The sequence below is a fragment of the Gopherus flavomarginatus genome, chromosome 3, assembly GCF_025201925.1.
Source record: "Gopherus flavomarginatus isolate rGopFla2 chromosome 3, rGopFla2.mat.asm, whole genome shotgun sequence".
NCBI lineage: Eukaryota > Metazoa > Chordata > Testudines > Testudinidae > Gopherus > Gopherus flavomarginatus.
In genome coordinates this window covers 60747986-60765591 of record NC_066619.1, presented here as the reverse complement: position 1 = coordinate 60765591, position 17606 = coordinate 60747986, and the positions used below count along the sequence as shown (strand labels likewise).

General features: G+C 40.4%; 1 protein-coding gene across 5 annotated transcripts in view; it reads left to right on the top strand.

Moving 5' to 3' along the window:
- Positions 1-16458, top strand: part of KIAA0825 (KIAA0825 ortholog) — a 392242-nt gene extending 375784 nt beyond the window's left edge. For all 5 annotated transcript variants that reach the window (XM_050943864.1, XM_050943863.1, XM_050943867.1 and 2 more), the window contains one exon: positions 14973-16458. In XM_050943864.1, coding sequence (XP_050799821.1) covers positions 14973-15093 — 121 coding nt within the window. In that variant the 3' untranslated portion in view covers positions 15094-16458. The remainder of the gene's footprint in view (positions 1-14972) is intronic.
- Positions 16459-17606: the final 1148 nt, after the last annotated feature.

Sequence of the window (17606 nt, the reverse complement as noted above, 5' to 3'; positions counted from 1 at the left end):
TTTTGCTTCATTTTAACTTCATTTTGAATCAGTTGGGGAAAAAAGACATTGAGAAATGGCTTCACTTGCCTTTTTCCACTATTGAGATGTACAGATTATTTTAAAAGAACACTAGTACCATCTTCACAAGTGCCTCCTTCACTCTTCACATGGCTAATAAAACTCCTTTATCATAATTATGTGCCAGCATAGAGAAAGATTTGGTATCTTTGGGGGGGGACACACGACTCTTTTTACATTCCCACAACACAAACATCTTCCTACTCATCTGAGAAAGAAGTTAATCTTCAACACTTCAGAGTTTGTATTACCATGATTAGAAGCACTGATAAAATATGACCTAACCAGTTCATCTGTACTTTCTGTCTGGAATGCTTCCTTAACTTTAGCACTCACATATGAAAAATATAGTCTTCTATAAACATCTTTACAGTGATGGATTTAGTTTGTGGCCAAAAAATTGCATATTTTTGTTGTTTATCTTCTACCACTGTCATATTCCAGTTATCAATTATTAAAGTGCACCATTCAGACAAACACTGGAAAATTACGGCAAAACAACTTAATTAAGAAAATTAGCAATAAAGATATATTTGCATAAACCATGTGGTTCAATTGCACAGCATATTTTCTGAAACATATAATGAAAGATTAATGGAAATTTAAGTTGAATGCAAAACCCCTCTTTCATATCCTTCCCCACTTCCTTTGTCTTCTTGCCTTCTTACGTTATGCTTAGCTAGAACTGGCTTGTGCTTGCTGTTTTCATCCAAACCTTAAATTTTAAAAGCTTGCTCTGCTTGTAGTTTCACTATTTATCCAGAGCTATGATGTCTGAATGGTACTGTCTGTGTATGATTTAGATTAGGTGAGTTTAGATTAGATTAGATTTAGAATTATGTATTCCACTTTGTTTGTCCAGTATCAAGCATATTGTTTGACAAATAGCAATAATGATAATAAAATAGCTATGTAGAGGATTGGAAACATGGATTTCATACTGTCCAAAGTACAGATGTACAATTAAAATGTCACAATTTGCCAACAGTTACCACACAATGGGGCCTGAGATACCAGATTTTCCCTCTACTTACAATGTGGTCTATGGTCAGGGCTGGTTCTAGGTTTTTTTGCCACCCGAAGCAACGCCCTCCCTCCCCCTGGAATGCCGCCCCTGGAATTGTGCCACCTTAAGCATGTGCTTGATTTGCTGGTGCCTAGAGATGGTCCTGACTATGGTACTTGCTTGGAAACTGTAGAGAAAAGTTAAATTTTCGGTGGCAACAACTGTACTTCCATTTAATTCTTTAGTGTGTTTTCACAGTAAGATGCTATTACTAGATTCCTGGCTTAATAATGTGTGACAGATAATACAGATGTCAACAACATATTTATCTTACATTTTGTTGTCATAAATTACCAAACTCTAAACACAGAGGCTGATCAAAAGTGGCACACACCAATATACAGCCTGTCCTCAAGATTATATGAGCTAGGATTATTGAATGAATTGAAAGTACTAGGTATCAGTGCAAACTGTTCTACAGCAATTTGAGAGAATAAGAAAGGGTGATCCTTAGAAAATGGAAATCCCAAAATTTACCGATTTTTAATATTGTGCTTTATGATCTTTGGAACATATCAAGGCTTCTATCTTTTAGAGTCTTCATGAAACCAACAAGTATGTTTAATAGCTCTATGGGCATTTGTGTTAAAGAATTATGTCTTGTACTTTACGCCAATTCTATAAATTCTTACTCTGTCACAAATGACATTTGCTTTAAACAATTTTATATTTCTTTTAATCTTTATTTATTTTGACCAAGAATATAAAATCATAAACAAAACAAAAATCAGAAACTGTTCCCAAATTAACTAATAAAATAATCTATTTTTAAATAATCTCCTTAATACATTCTAACATAAAGGATGTAAATCTGTGATAGGTAAAACCTGTGTAAGTTTAACTTTGAGTCAATTTTATCTGGATATGAATGTGTTTATGAATATTTTGATTTAATATGCTACGACTCTGGTATTAATTGCAAATGTTTCCTTGTTATCTGTAACAAACACTTAAATAGAATACATATTATAGTTTCAAGTGTCTGCATAGGCGTATAGGTGCAATTTACACCTCTTCATCGCAATATAGCAAACAAAAGTCAATCGAGCAAATATGGCATCATGTATTAAATGTATGCACACTAAATTGCCATGCATGGGCTTTAAAAATACATTGTAAAACATTTATTTTGGGGTCATTGCAAAACCTTTTACTGTCCCCTTAGCTTTTATAATTCAGAATAGCAGAGAGAGAGAAAATATTGTGAGCGTTAGCCATGTATAGCTATACGTAAGTTGAAATATTGATACTCATCCTGCATAAGGGACATTCTGGGGAACTGCCCTAGGAGACCTGGGAAGGAACTGTGACTCAGAGTCAGACCATTAGGCAGAGCATTAAGTGTGTCTGGAAAAAGTCTTTGTCCCTGTTGCGGGGTAGCTCCATGCCATAAGCAGGGGTCAGTTTATGTGGGAATTGAAGTAGAACTGTGACGGCCCAAATGGCCTAGACTCCCCAGCAACCACAGTAGTCCTGGCTCCCAACAGAGTGTGGCCTAATGGTCAGGGTCAGTGCAGCAGCCCTTTGGCTGGAGTCTGTGACCTAGTGGTCAGAGTCAATGGGACCACCCTTTGTGGCAGGGCAATGTAGCCTAGTGGCTAGAGTAGGGTGGGCTGCAGCTAGGGTACCCAGGCCCTCCCTATTTTACTGGATCCCAGCCCAAGGCCCTGTCTGCAGCAGGGGTATCCGCCACCAACTCAGCAGAGATCCTTCCAGAACATGCAGAGTCAAAGCCTGGTACCTCAATAAGATCATTGCTTAGTCCTCCTGGGCTATTTCCTACCCATTCTTCTGTGGCTGGTAGTCTCAGGGGTTCCACGGTCTCTCCTCCATCTGTGGTATCGGGTGGCTAGGGGCTGGCTAGCCTCTGCATCCTGAAGCACTAGCAGTCCCTCCCCAAGAACCTGCAACACACCTCTGCTCCCTTCAGCAGTCAGCCCAGAATGAGCTGAGCTGTTCCCTTTTATATCCGGGTTCCAGCTGGAGCACGCCTAGCAGGGATGAGCGGGTGTGACCTTCTTGGCCCACAGAGTGTGATTAACCCCTTATAAACTAGTGCAGGATAAGTAGGTTCCATCACAGTCCCTCTCTGCTCACTTGCCTATGTGAGAAACAGCAGTCCATGGAGCCTGCGCTCCACTCCCCACCCCGTGTCTTGGGTGACAATCTGGGTAGTCCACATTGGGTAAGACTCCACTGAGTTCAATGACTATTTGATCTGACCACTGAAGCATTGTGTTGTATTCAGCAGAAAAAAACATGAATAGGATTATACTACATTAACTATATATCCAACATACAGGAGAGCTGAATGTGAAGGAAATGTTAATATTTTTCTTTGTTCAAGTGCACCCAGTAATGTGTTATCTAAGGGCATGTGGACACTGCCCCCCGTTCAGACTGTGGGGTGTGTGAATAGCCATGCACATAAAAGTGCTGCACTGTAGTTCTTCCATGTGGATGCTACTGATGTGAACTTAAACGTCTTGAGTTTGCACTAATGTAGTCCAAACTACTCCCTTAGTTTGAACTGTAGGGCAGTGTAGACATACCCTAAGTTTATATCAGTCCCATCTCTATTTTTAAAACTTTACTTTGCTGTAACTGCTATACGTATTTTATAGCAATGAATATATTTTTACAAAATGTATGTCTGTGCAAAGTCTTCAGATCTGTAAGACTAAATTATCATTTCTTAAAGTTAATCACAAAGTGCTTCTGAAAAATCCTACGTAGGGACAGGCCACTCAGGAGTTATACCTTTTAATGTTACACAACGCTAATGTGAAAAGATTTTAAAATAGGAAATTATTTAGAATACTGTATAATGAACACATTTTATTCACTAAGGCCCCAGTCCTTCAAGGAAGATTTTTGCAGGCAGACCTTCTATGCTTATTTTCAGTCCTAAACTTGATACTTTTCTCCTTGCTGCTATCTCTGTTTATCGTGTGTTGAGGTTTCTGCAGTAACCTATGTACATAGCTGTGATAATACCAGTCTCCTAGAGACTGATGGTTTTCTGGTGGCAGAGGCATTGATTAACCATCTCATTTTATCACTTTATTTAAAAAACGTACTTTAATTGAACTTTTCAAAGGATTTGGTTCCATTTTAAAGATGCTAGACTCAAGTGAGCTTGAAATTTTGCTCAATTTGTTTTTCTAAATCTAGTCATAAATCTTCAAAAAAACCATTGGTACTTCATAATATTCTCCTTTAAATTTAATTTTTTTAATTGCAGATTGACTATAAAATTGGCTTTACTACATTTACAGAACACTAACACTCATCTTATTATGGTAATGTGAGCTGCAAACAAAATTTTAGATAATTGTATCATGAATTGGTTCAAACCCTCTAGTACCTTTTGGACTGTTGGTTTAATTTAATCTTACAAAATTCTAAGGCAACCCAAAATAAAATATGTGCCAACTATATATTTGAAAGTCTTCTCTAAAAGCCACATTGCTATTAATTTGAAATAACAGAGGTTGCACATTGGCTGTTCAGCTGATGGAGCCAGTATTTTGCAAGTAATTCATGATGGTAATTTCATTCACATTCATATTAGTTGACTAGCTATTGCATGGTTGAATTTGTGCCAGCTATTACTGCCAAAACAATTGTCATGCATTTGTGATATGCTAGTGGAAACATGTTCCATTTTGGACAATTCTGGAGTTGTAAATGTTGAATCCTTTCCTTCATTTGAACACAAAGGCATTATTTTCATCCTTTTTGGAAAAACAAACATAGATTCTTGCCTTGACTTCTGTTGTCCATTAGGGTTTTTGTAATAAGACTTTGAGCTTACACTAATGCAAATATCTGAGAAAGTGAGAGAGAGACCTGGTGTCTCTCTAACCTGTTAATAAATATGGTCAAGTAATGGCAAATTTAACCACATAATGTATGGAAAACATGATATTTTTAACTTTTTTGAACTGGTTTAAAGACTTTACAAATTCTTCAGTGAAATGCACTGACAAGTATGAAGACAATACCTATAGAGAGAATCCTCTAAGCTAGTGTTTTAGGTAAGTTAAGCTTCCATTGGCATAGACTGCCATACTTCTATTTGTGTTGTACCTCAAGCAGAACTAATTTAAATGTTTTCTGGTAGCATTTTTAGTTGCATTCTTTCTGAGCAGACAACTCTTCTACTTAAAAATATGTAACAAATCATATTAATTAAAATGAATCAATCAGACAAGTTAAGTGGTGTTTCAGAATGACTCTAAGTGCCATAAATTCAAATTAATGATTACACTACTTCTTCCTGGGTTTGAAGAGGCTCCTTGATGCATTAGGGGAAGAAGAAAAGGACAGCCCCCCTGTTTAAGAGCATTTATCTGGGTAGCTTGCACAAGTAACTGCACAGGCTACTTACATGACCAGATGTTATAACTTATAATCATATCATAAATCTGAGGATGAGGCCGGCAATCATAATAGTAATTCACAGTAGCTAATATTAATACTTCACTGTGCTGAAATGTGGCAATAAAGTCATATCTAAATGGGATAATAACATGTTAATTATTGCAAAACTTTGTTCATGGACATGCATCTTATATCGGTCTATTAAGAATATATTTAATTGCTTTTGGTAAAGTGTTTCTTACTTGGGTAATTGAGGAACTGTGTGCTGTGTGAGATTTGACCACACTGCAATTTAAGTGGGGTGACCCTTGATCTTTAAGGGTATGGGGAAGAAAGAGGCGCGGATGCTGCTGGAAAAGCAGAGCAGGTTAGCATGGTGATGCTGACTCATCCCGCAAGGAATAGAAGAGCAGGGAGTTGATAAAGGGCATGCCCAGTGAGAGAAGCCTCCTTTTCCCCAGGCCAGACAGAGCAGCACCCACCCTTAGAAGTGACAAAATACCAGGTTTGATTAGGACCTGCTGTGGGCATCAAGCTAGCTGCTCCTTTCTTTTCCCTCACCAGATTGGCCAGGTGGGAGTGGGGGTTTTGCCTTCCCCACAGCGGGATCCAGAAGGCTTTGTCAGAGTGAGTAGGGAAGGGAGTTAAGCTATGATGTCGCAACTGAGTATGTGGGGCAGATGTCCAGTGCAGGTACTCTGTAGACAGGGGATACAGTGACCACATAAATGGCTTGGTAAAGGACTTAAAGGAAGTGTTTGGTAAAGGAGCAGAACAGCGGGGCCTTGGCTCCCCCCCTTTATAGCCCACCTTAGCCCTCATTCAAGGGAGGAATGGTAAGGTCCCAGCAGTGGGCTGGCTGGGACCTGGATGGAAAAAGTGAGGACTGACAGAAGCCACCAGGTAGGTATTGAAATAATCGTGGAGTTACCTGCACTGTAAACTGTTATCTACTGGGTAGTCCCAGATATCTAATAATAAAGTTTCAGCCTGATTAAACCATATACAGAGTGTTCTATCCTTTTTTTGGGGCATTGATTGTGTGAATATCAACCGTCATGATTTCAGACAAACATTAAGCCTCCTAATCCTGTTGATGGTTATATTGGTTGATCCTTTCAGTGATCTGTCATAGAGAGGAATGCCCGGTGATTAAAGGAAAAATGCATGCTTGTGACCATCAGATTATGAATGAATGCAAAAATGGGTTATGTCCTGAAATAACTTATATATCAGTATAACTTTTATATCAGTATAACTTAGACTGGTGTAAAATTGAAGTGCAGGATCAGCAATCAGAACTTTATTGTTTGGTAGGTTTTGATAACTGTTTTGGACAAGACTGAGTATGCTCCTCAAAACAACAAAGAGGAGGAAAAGAGATGTTTAGTTCCTGTTTGAAAGATAGTCTTAATGCTGCTGTCATTTTTGTTGTCTTATTAGTTATATTTTAGGCATCTAGTGCCTTATGCAGGCATCATTTTAATCTAAATAAATAAAAATACATAAAATATTATTGGATGCTTACCATTTTATAGATGCTGATATAAACTGTGAATTCAGTGTACCAGAAAGAGTGTGTATTGGTTAATTTTGAGTGAGAACTACTCAACTCAGTCACAGTTTGTCCACTTAATTTCACTTTCTATTAGGTATTCTTATTATTGCCTGGGACATTTCAATGCCAGAGTCGGATGGGACACCCAACTCTGGAGCGGCACAATAGGCAAAGAAGGAATGGTAAACCCCAATAGTATTCTCTTCAACAAACGTGTGGAGTATGACCTGCTCATCACAAATACCATCTCTAGGCAGAGTAACAAATTTAAGACCACCTGGAAATATCCTGGGTCCAAATACTGGTACCTCCTTCACTATATTATAGAGCCAGGGCCACCCAGATGATTCAGGGGGCCTGGGGCAAAGCAGAGGAGCTGCGGCATTTGTACTCACCCAGCTGCGGTTTGGGTCTTCGGCAGCATTTCGGCAGCGGGGAGTCTTTGGCAGCACTGAAGGGCCCCCCACCACCGAAATGCTGCCGAAGACCCAGACCACCGCCGGGCCTGGGGCAAATTGCCCCACTTGCCCCTCCCACTCTGGGCGGCCCTGGTCAGAGCTCAAGATTACACTGATGTCTGTATAACACAAGCCATGAGAGGTACAGATCACTGTTGGACAGACCATCTATTAGTAAGATCAGTCATGTAGCTGCAGCTCACTCCACCACACCGCAAACACCTAACGGCTAAGCGAAAGCAGTACAACGTCAAAGCACTTCAGGACCAAGCCAGCTGCAAGATGTTCCAGCAACAGCTTCTGAGAAATTCTCTAACTTGCCTGATAACGTTATTGACATTCAAGAGTACTGGGATCAACTTAAAAATAGCATTCACAGTGCATATGCTGAAACTATAGGCTATTCCACTCATTGGTACCAAGACTGGTTTGATGAAAAAAAAGAGAAAATCCTAGCATTAATTCAACAGAAAAGAACTGCATTCTGTAACTGGCAAAATAATTCCTCTAACCAATGAAAACATGAGGCTTATCATCTACTTAAAGCCAAAGTCCAAAAGAAGCTATGTGACATCAAAAACAAGTGGTGGCAAGAGAAGGCTTCTGATATCCTGGGTTTCATATACCAAGATAACATGAGAAGCTTCTTTCAAGCGACAAAAACTATATATGGGCCAAGCTCCAAAGGCCCAACTCTTTTATGTTCCCAGGATGGCCCCCCCCTCCTCAAGGACAATGTGGCCATTAAACAATGCTGGAAGGAGCACTTTGAGAACCTACTAAACCACAAATTCATGGTCTCTGAAGACACCATTGAGTCTATTCCACAACGCTCGGCAATGGAACACCTTGCTGATCCCCCATCTTCTGAGGAAGTCTGACAAGCCATCACCCAGACAAAAAATCACAATGCACCAGGCCCAGATAGCATCCCAGCTGAGATTTTTTACAGATGGTGGAACAATGCTCCGACACAAACTTTGCCAACTCTGGACCTGTGAAGAAATTCCACCTGACTTTAAGAATGTCAACATTGTTACAATATTCAAGAAAGGGGACAAATCTTTGTGCGAGAACTATAGAGGTATTGCCCTCCTCTCCATCGCAGGAAAGATCCTTGCCCAGATCCTACTAAACCACCTTCTCCCCCTTGCAGAGGAACTCCTCACCAAATCGCAGTGTGGCTTCAGACCATCCCAAGGCACAACTGACATGATCTTCGTGGCATGACAGATTCAAGAGAAGTGCAGAGAGCAACACCAGGAACTGTTCATGGCATTCATTGACCTAACCAAGGCCTTCGACTATATCAGTCGTGATGCCCTATGGAAGATACTGGGTAGGTTTGGCTGTCCACAGAAATTCATTTCCATCATCAGACTACTCCATAATGGGGTGAGTACCACCTTTCTGTGCAGCGGCTCAGAGACTTAACCATTCATCATTCACACTGGTGTCAAGCAGGCCTGGGTCATTGGTCCAACAAATGGTCTTCTCCATTTACCTTGCCATGATCCGATTCTCATCCTTGACCACCTTCCTGATGGAATCGGGATTGAGTATTGTATGGATGGTGAACTCCTCAATCTCCGACATCTCCAAACAAAATCTAAGATCACGAGATTTGGCATCACCGACCTTCAGTATGCAGATGAGTGCATCATTTTCGCACACACAGAGGCCGACCTAAAAAGTGCCCTAAATCTTTTTGCAGATGCCTATCACAGCCTGGGTCTCTCTCTCAACACTGGGAAAACCAAGGTACTCTACTAGCTCTCGCCTGCGCAAACTACTCTTCATACTCCACAAGTCACCATCAGTGGAGAACCCCTGGAAAATGCGGACGATTTTCCATACATTGACAGCCACATCTCCCAAAGAGCCAGCATTCACATGGAAATTTAATATAGGATCCGCTATGCCAGTGCATCCTTTGGAAAACTACTCAAACGAGCCTTTAATGATAGGCAAACAGGCAACAAGAACTTGGTTTACAAGGCAGTTGTCATCCTCACCCTCCTCTATGGATGTCAGACCTGGGTAACCTACAGACAACTTCTCAAGTGGCTGGAGTAGTTCCAGCAGCACTGCCTCAGGAGGATTCTCTGGACCGGCTGGGAAGACTGACACATTAACATCAGCATTCTCTCTGCAGTGAACATCAGCAGTACAAAGGCACAGGTCATGAAACACCAACTCCACTGGGCTGGCTACTGTGTACATATGCCTGACACTCGCCTCCCGAAGCAAGTATTCTTCTCTCAGGTAAGTCAGGGAAGAAAGGCTCGCGGAGGGCAATGGAAGCCCTTCAAAGACATATTGAAAGTACACCTTAAAAAGGGAGACATCAACCCAATGAACTGCGAGGACTTGGCGCAGAACAGGACATAGTGTGGCACCACACCATACACCAAGCTACAGCCTGCTTTGAGGAGAACAGATGTGCTCATGAGACAGAGAAGTGACAAAGGAGGAAAGAAAGGGCACAACAGTCCAGCCAACAACTGTGTCTTCTCCAAGATTACACCTGTCACTTCTGTGGGAAAATCTGCAGGTCACAAATTGGGCTCCTCGGTCACTTAAAAACCCACCAATGAATCCCCTTTGCAGATATCATCCTCGCATCGAGGGATAGCCAAAGAAGATTCTTATTGTTCTTGTCCCTCAGGTAAACAGACGGTATTGTCTCATTATAAAAATATATTCCCACAAACAAAAACTTAGTTAAAGCTTGTTAGGATTGCTTCTGTGCAAGACATGCCCATATAATCTCTTAAAAGCAAGGCTATCTGTAACAGTCACACTTCACATTAGTCACTCTCAGAGCCTGACCTTCATCAGAGGTTGGTTGTCTCCAGTGGAGCTGAAAATTTTTGGTTCTGTTGAGATCCAGATGAGGATTGTCTTTACCCCATCAGAAGCTTGAGACAAGGACCCCGTTGTTCAAGGACTATATAAAACCTATTCCCAAGAGTTTTCACACAGATTTTTAAAGATATTTAGGCATTGTCTAACTGATTTAAGAGCCTAAATCTTATTTTCAGAATTGATTCAGGCATTTAGGAGCCTAAATCCCACTGACTAACATTGGTTCCCATTGATTTTCATCTCTTCCGCAGCTCATGGGCTGCAGTCATGGAGCAGCTGAAGAGCCATTTTGAACCCCCCGACTTGCATTAGCTAGACCATTGTGAGAATTAGTCAATCCACAGTAGAGCTCCTTTACACAAGAAGAAAGGGGCATTACTCACCTTTCAGGATTTGGCCCAAACTGACTTTCAGAATTATGGCCAAGATTTTCAAACTGTGATTTCTAATGTAAAGTTCCTAAATCCACATTTAGGCACCTAAACAGTTTATAATTAAAGTTAATGGGAGCGGCAGGTGCTCAGCAATGCTGAAAATCAGGCCAAACTTTAGGCACACAGTTTTGAAAATCTCTGTGTCCTTCAATGTCACTAACTATGTTTAGTTACACTAAGAGGTATAAGTAATCATCACTGGGTTTCAATGTTTTCAAATATTTCATGTGCATAAAATTTAGTTAAATTACCTTAAATATGTACATTTAACAATGAAACAGAGAGATGGAAGGTGCACAATCTCAGTGACTAAATCCAGTCATTAAAATGTTTATTTAGATAATATTTGTTTTATTCCTAATTTGTAATTAGTGCTGCACCTTTTCAACCTGAGCAGCTAGTCAAACTTCAGACCCCTGTGACGTTCCAATTGAAAGTAGAAATTGATGGAGTCTAGTCTTTTCTGTGATGCAATTTTATTATATACAAGGAATATACCAAGTCCTGCTTCTCCAAACACAGAGATGTGTTCCCTTAACTCAGTGGTTCACAACCTTTTTTCATTTGTAGATCCCTAAAAAATTTCAAATGGAAATCTTAGACACAGTCTGTTGGATTCCCAGAGGTCCAGGGACCACAGATTGAGAACTTTAACAATCTTTTAGCTGTCTTAAATGAAGGATGCGTTCATACATCAGTTTGAATGAGGTTTTAACGCAATTAATAACAAGGTTTCATCCAGCTCATAACATTATTTATACAATAATCATTTTGCGGAGTATTTGTAAAGTATTAAATCGCAGTAAAGCATATAACACAGACAGACCCCGGTCCTCAGGATCGAACCTGGGGCCTCAGGAGCTAAGTGCATGAGTCTCTACTCCATAAGCTAAAAGCTAACTGACTATTAACTAAGGCTGTAGAGCAGACTCAATTTCTTTCTCTCTCTCTAAGTGGTCTCTTTGCCACTAGTTGGGACAGAACACTACCCCTGGGAGATGTGTGGCTTACATACACATGCAAAAAAGAACAAACATCAGACCGCTTTTTATGTTCTGCTTTTTCTTAGAGTTAGCCTTATTTCCTTGGCAGTTTAATTAGTCAATATCCTGCTTAATCAAGAATCAATTAATGATTTTATTAACAGCTAGAATCTGTTTTGACACTGATAAATAAAACATATCACAATCTGTAAAATGCAAAAGTAATTTTTCTGCATTTTACAGTTTTTGTAATTTGTTTTGCCTTTGTATATGGTGGTAATCAATAGAACGTATATTTTATTTATTGGCATTTCTATAGACCTCATCACAGCAGTATTTCAGCATCTTATAAATAATGAATAAAACATCACAACTCCTTATGATGAAATATATTATTATATAGGTGGGGAAAAGGAGGGACACAGCGATTAAGTGGTTTATCCAGGTTACATAATGAGTCTGTGGTAATACTGGGAATATTATCTAGCTCTCCTGAGTCTTCATCATGTACCTTAGCCACAAAAACATTCTTCCTTCAAGGGTAAGGATAATTTGGCAATGGTTGTCTTTTTTATACAGAATTCTGTAAGGTATATGTTATACTTGGTTTTATTGGATTACTAATTATGGAACTCTTTACCACTAATGCTTCAGAAAATGCTTTGAAAAACTTTGTTTTGAAACAGTTATTCATATGTGTATTGTTTACCCATTTTTAGTAATAACTTTGCATGATATCATGATCTTTGCTTAGAGGGTCATCTACTCCTGCTGTCCATGAGATCCTGAGATCTAAGATCTCCTGCACAGTTTCTCTAGATTTTACTATGTTCACTAGACCTTACATTTTTATTTTTAAAATGAAATTTCTAATCCTCTCTGGCAGTAAAGATACATCTTCACAATGCATATCAATTCACTGCAGTCATTTTGTATCAGTCTGCCCTCAGATATGCACATGCAACTCTCGTTGAAGTCAGTGGGACTTTCAGATAAATATTGTATCTTTTTACAGAGGACAGAGTGGCCAGTGTAGACAGTATTTATTAGCAGTCAGGAAATCTGAATTCTCTTCCTGGTACAGACATTGATTCTGTGTGTGACCTTCAGCACTGAAATTCTCTATACCTCAGTTTTCCCATGTGTAAAAAGTGGTGATCATGTTATTTACCCACCTTTGTCAAGTGTTTTGAGATATCATTATAGGCTCTTTGGTGCAGGAACTGTCATTACGTTGTTTGTTTGTACAGTGCCTAGCATGTGATCCATGATTGGGGGCCCTAGGTGCTGTCATAATACAAATAATAAATAATAGTCTGTGGATGAAAGGTGTTGAATAAGTGCTAAGTCATTATATTACTACAGCCAATCAGACAGAAACTGAAAAGGAGAAGTTTGAATTTCCTGTATTCACCTCAGTCGAAGTGCTGGCGGGAGGGCAGGGGCGACTCCAGGCGCCAGCTCTCCAAGCGTGTGCCTGGGGCGGCAAGCTGCGGGGGGCGCTCTGCCGGTCGCCGCTAGGGCAGCAGGCAGGGTGCCTTCGTGCCTGTGGGAGGTCCACCAAAGCTCCAGGACCAGTGGACCCTCCATGCTTGGGATGGCAAAATGTTTAGAGCCACCCCGGGGGGGGCGGGACGGGGGAGCATGGAGAGGTCACCATTTTGCTACTGATATCATACCAGAAACATTTAGGAATTGAATCTATCATCACTTTTATATGGCATTGCAAATGGATGTGGCACTATAGTAAAATAGACTAAATAGAGTCCCTGGTCCAAACAACTTATTCTAAAAGCACAACTTGTTACAACAAAGACAGAGGGCCGTATTCCATCCTTACGTACATCAGCATAAATTGGGAATAATTACCCTCATGTCAGTGGAATTCAGTATAAAATTGGTGTACATGAGAACAGAATCAGACCCAGAATGAGATGTAATGCTACAGTGTTAGTGGAACAGGTAGGCCTTCTGGAGATTTTTGGAGGAAGAGGGGTTCTCAGTGCAGTTGAATGCTATAGTCATGACAATTATTGGAGAGGTTTTCAATAGGTCTGTAGGAACTATTAAATACTCTTAATCTTCATAATGGAGATGTTTGTTGCTGTTCTTAGAAGTGAAGGTAAAATGGTGTTTACATGTTATCATATTAAAAAAAAACCCTGTTTCTGTGGAGTGGTTTGTGGGACTTAAGTAAAATTTTGCCCCATCATCAGCAAATTCAATTCTGCTTAATAAACTAATAAATATGTTTGAATGTCCTTCTTTGTGTCTTACAATAACTGATGCTGAAATATGAATGGTGCTAAATAAAAATAACTATCTGCACAGTCATTCCCTGCAGATGTTCCTAATAATGATATGAAAAGTAATATTATAAAATATGAATAATATTTCTTAAAATAAGCCTATGTGTCACTGATAATAAAAACATACATACAGAGAGAGAATGTAGTAAAAAGAGATGCATAAATGTAATAAAAAATATATTTTCTATCTAGGGTGCTCTGTTGTTCACCCAGGATCCAATCCCAATTCCTCTTGTAGTCAATGGCAGTTTTGCATTAATTTTAATGGGGGTAGCTAATGGTAGGTTAGAGTGAGCATCCCATATGAGGAAAAGGGGAGATGCTTGTGTCACTTCTAGAGGCGACAGTGTATGTGACATTTTCAAAAAACTAAGCCATTTTGTAAGGCAGCTCTTTAAATTCATTAGTACCACTTTAACAGCATGATGACCTGCTGTACTGTTCACGAATAGAGAATCCTGTGCTATCCGATTTTCACTTTACAGTAATTAACTCTGGGAAGTATATGCCAACCTCCATCTCAAAAACACATGCTAGCTACTCCACCTCTCTCTGTCAGTTTTGCACTGCTTCTGGTCAATTTGCTATTAAGGTGTGATACAAAACTGAAAGGGAAAATGCTGGGGCATAGACATAGGAGGAAGCTTGTCAGAGATTTGGCAGTTTAAATGCCAGAAGGCTTGCATAGGGTGTGATTTTTCTGTTCATATGTAGTGTGGTTCAGAAATTTCAGTTAACACAATACGTTTGGCAATAAACACATGGTGTCTATGTTGAATTTTTTTATCAGTTTGTTTAATGACTTATTTGAAAAATACAAGGGAACTAACAAAAGTATATTTTCTTTCAGATGGGAGATGAAAGAAGATGGAGCTCTGGCAGAGGAAGAAAAAGCTATGGTGGAACACCTAAAAAAAGTTTATTCCATACAGACCCCTCTTGCCTCAGAAGATAAAGAACTGTCACCTTGAAAAGAGTTTGTGTAGCACTTTCTGCTGAATTAAACATTGTTACAATAATTGTTTAGTGATAACTGGAAAAAAATCCCTCTTATGCATACATTAAATGACTAGAAAGCTGGGGAACCTGTATCTTGATGAGTAGCAGTTAGAAATGAAAGGATGTTGCTCTATTATTGCCTAGTCACTCCCTTAAAACAGCAATTGTTACGTGTGAGGTAGACAGGAATAATGTGAAAATGCTGTGTTACACAGCAGGACATACCTTGGTGCAGTGGAGACAAGAAGCTGAAGGCCACTTGAGAAACTATTTTAAAAGCATAAACACCACAATGTTATAAATAATACTACTTCGGACATTTTCCAGCCTGAGTTTGCCAGTATATTACAGATGCCATGTGGCGGTCCAAATGTATCTAACCCTGTGTAGGTTAGATGATAGAGATCAGAGCTCAGGAAGCCTCTTCCCTAGTTCCATCCAAATTCAGACTTATGAAGGACTGCTCAGGTTAGTGGTGATAGGCTCTCCAAAGAAGGGGAAGATTCCCAAAACTATGCCATGGACCCGGCCTCTCACCTCAGCACCCAACTTTTTGTGTGGCGTGCAGTGGATACATGCTGTCCCTTTTGAGTGACTGTAGCAGAGGCTGCTTTAGTGGGTGCTTCCACAAAGAAATTGTGCCTTTCTCAGGCATGCTGCTCCCACTGAGGCGGAGCGTCTCCTCATCCACCATGCCATGGGGCTTAGACTTAAAAGCACATTGCTCCCAACATCTTTAAAGTTAAAAATGCTTTAACATGCTTTAAAAAGCTTTAAAATGCATGCTTTTATTGAAAACAAAACAGTTCAAGTGCAGACAATGCTCCAAGAACCATCTTAACAGTGAACTGAGAAATGAAAAATCTATGTTTCCATCCACTGCTTCTTTCTAATGTAAGTATAGTTAAGTCCTATTTTCAATGATAAGCCCTGTACAGCTGTGTTATCTGATATTCATATCTGTCATAGTCAGAATTTGTATTTTCATCTGAAATTCTCCTTCAACAAAACCAGTTTTTAAAAGCTTTTTAGATGTCCCTGAGGCTGTTGTTTATTGGCTGCAAGGAAGAACTCATGAACATTCCTCTATTGTAAAAAAGCCAGACTTTTTATATATTTACTTTTTTTGCATCGGAAGCATGTGTCTGTTACAGCTATCCCCTATTCCATTCTGTTTCTTACAGCTGTCCCCAGACTCCATTTTGTTTTCTGTTCTCCTGTGGCCGCCCTTCCCTGGCTGTTAAGTTGTTTACCAGGGCCACTGCCCTTCTCAAAGGGAGGGCCCCTTAAGTTGTTTAACAAGAGCCATTGCCCTTCTCAAAGGGATGGCCACTTGTGCAGCGTGCTAAGTGGGACCACTGCCCTGTTCAAAGGGTTAGTCCTGTTATCACCTCATTGAGCCTGGGCTTGGTGTAGGGCAGGCAATGTCCAGAGCTGCAAGACCTATTGTGTTTTTAAGATCCTGGGCATGAGTCATAGGCCTCATGTGCTCTTGAGTCACCTATTGCACAGGACTATGTCCAGGCATGTCTCTGGGCTTACCTTCAGTTTTTTCCCTGTGCCCCCTCCCCTGTGACAGAGGAAGCCTATCAGGATTACTGGCGGGAAACTGCCCAAGTTTGCCTTTAAAATCAGACATTTTTGAAACACACCTCAGAAAGGTTCCTGCATTGCTGCCTGGTCTGATCAGCCAGGGGTTCTGGGGGGTCCTTTCTCCGCTCTCGTTTTATTTTTGAGCATACCCCCGTTTTTTGAACGCCCCCCCCACGAAGAACGAATAGCTACCTGAGAGATCTCCTGATTATTGAGACTGTACCGAGCCCTCCTTGCCTCTTCTGATGTTGCTGCTGCTTCTGCCTTTGCTGCTGCCTTGGGGACTGGTTAGAATCCCTCTGTAAAACTTTCTATACTTTTATTTTATTATTTTAGCTGCTGGCTCTGTTTCCCCAGCACACAGGCTCAAGCTAAACCTTGGTCTGTGTCTTAAAACCTCTCTTAAACTCCAGGGCTCTTTGCCAGTAAAAATAAGTTTGTGCCGCTGCTAAGCTCTGCTCCTGCGGGCTTTGCCTTGGGGCTCTCTGCTTTCAGCTGTATCCACCGCTGTAGCCACCATCCCTTGGCTTCCTTGGGAGCTGGGTCCTGGACAGATACCACTCTGCCCTCTGTAACCTCCTCATAGCATAAGGTGCACCATAGGTCTTGTTTTTTTTAGTTTAATAAGTCATAGTTTGTTAAGATTGTAGAGCTTGTAAGTTTCAACTGCCTTGTTATAGTTCACTGTTTTGTTGCTCCGTATAGTTGCTTGTTATAGCTTTGCTTAGAATTGTGATATTTGTTGTTTTGCCTAGTCGTTGGTTAAGATAGATAAGGTTTTTTGCTGCTTAAATTCGCCTTCCTGCTGTCCCGATCTCTCCCTGAACTTTCCCGTGTCTGTTTTTTCCCCCGCTCCAATCTCCCCCTCTGTGTGCTCCTCCGTGTCTCCCTG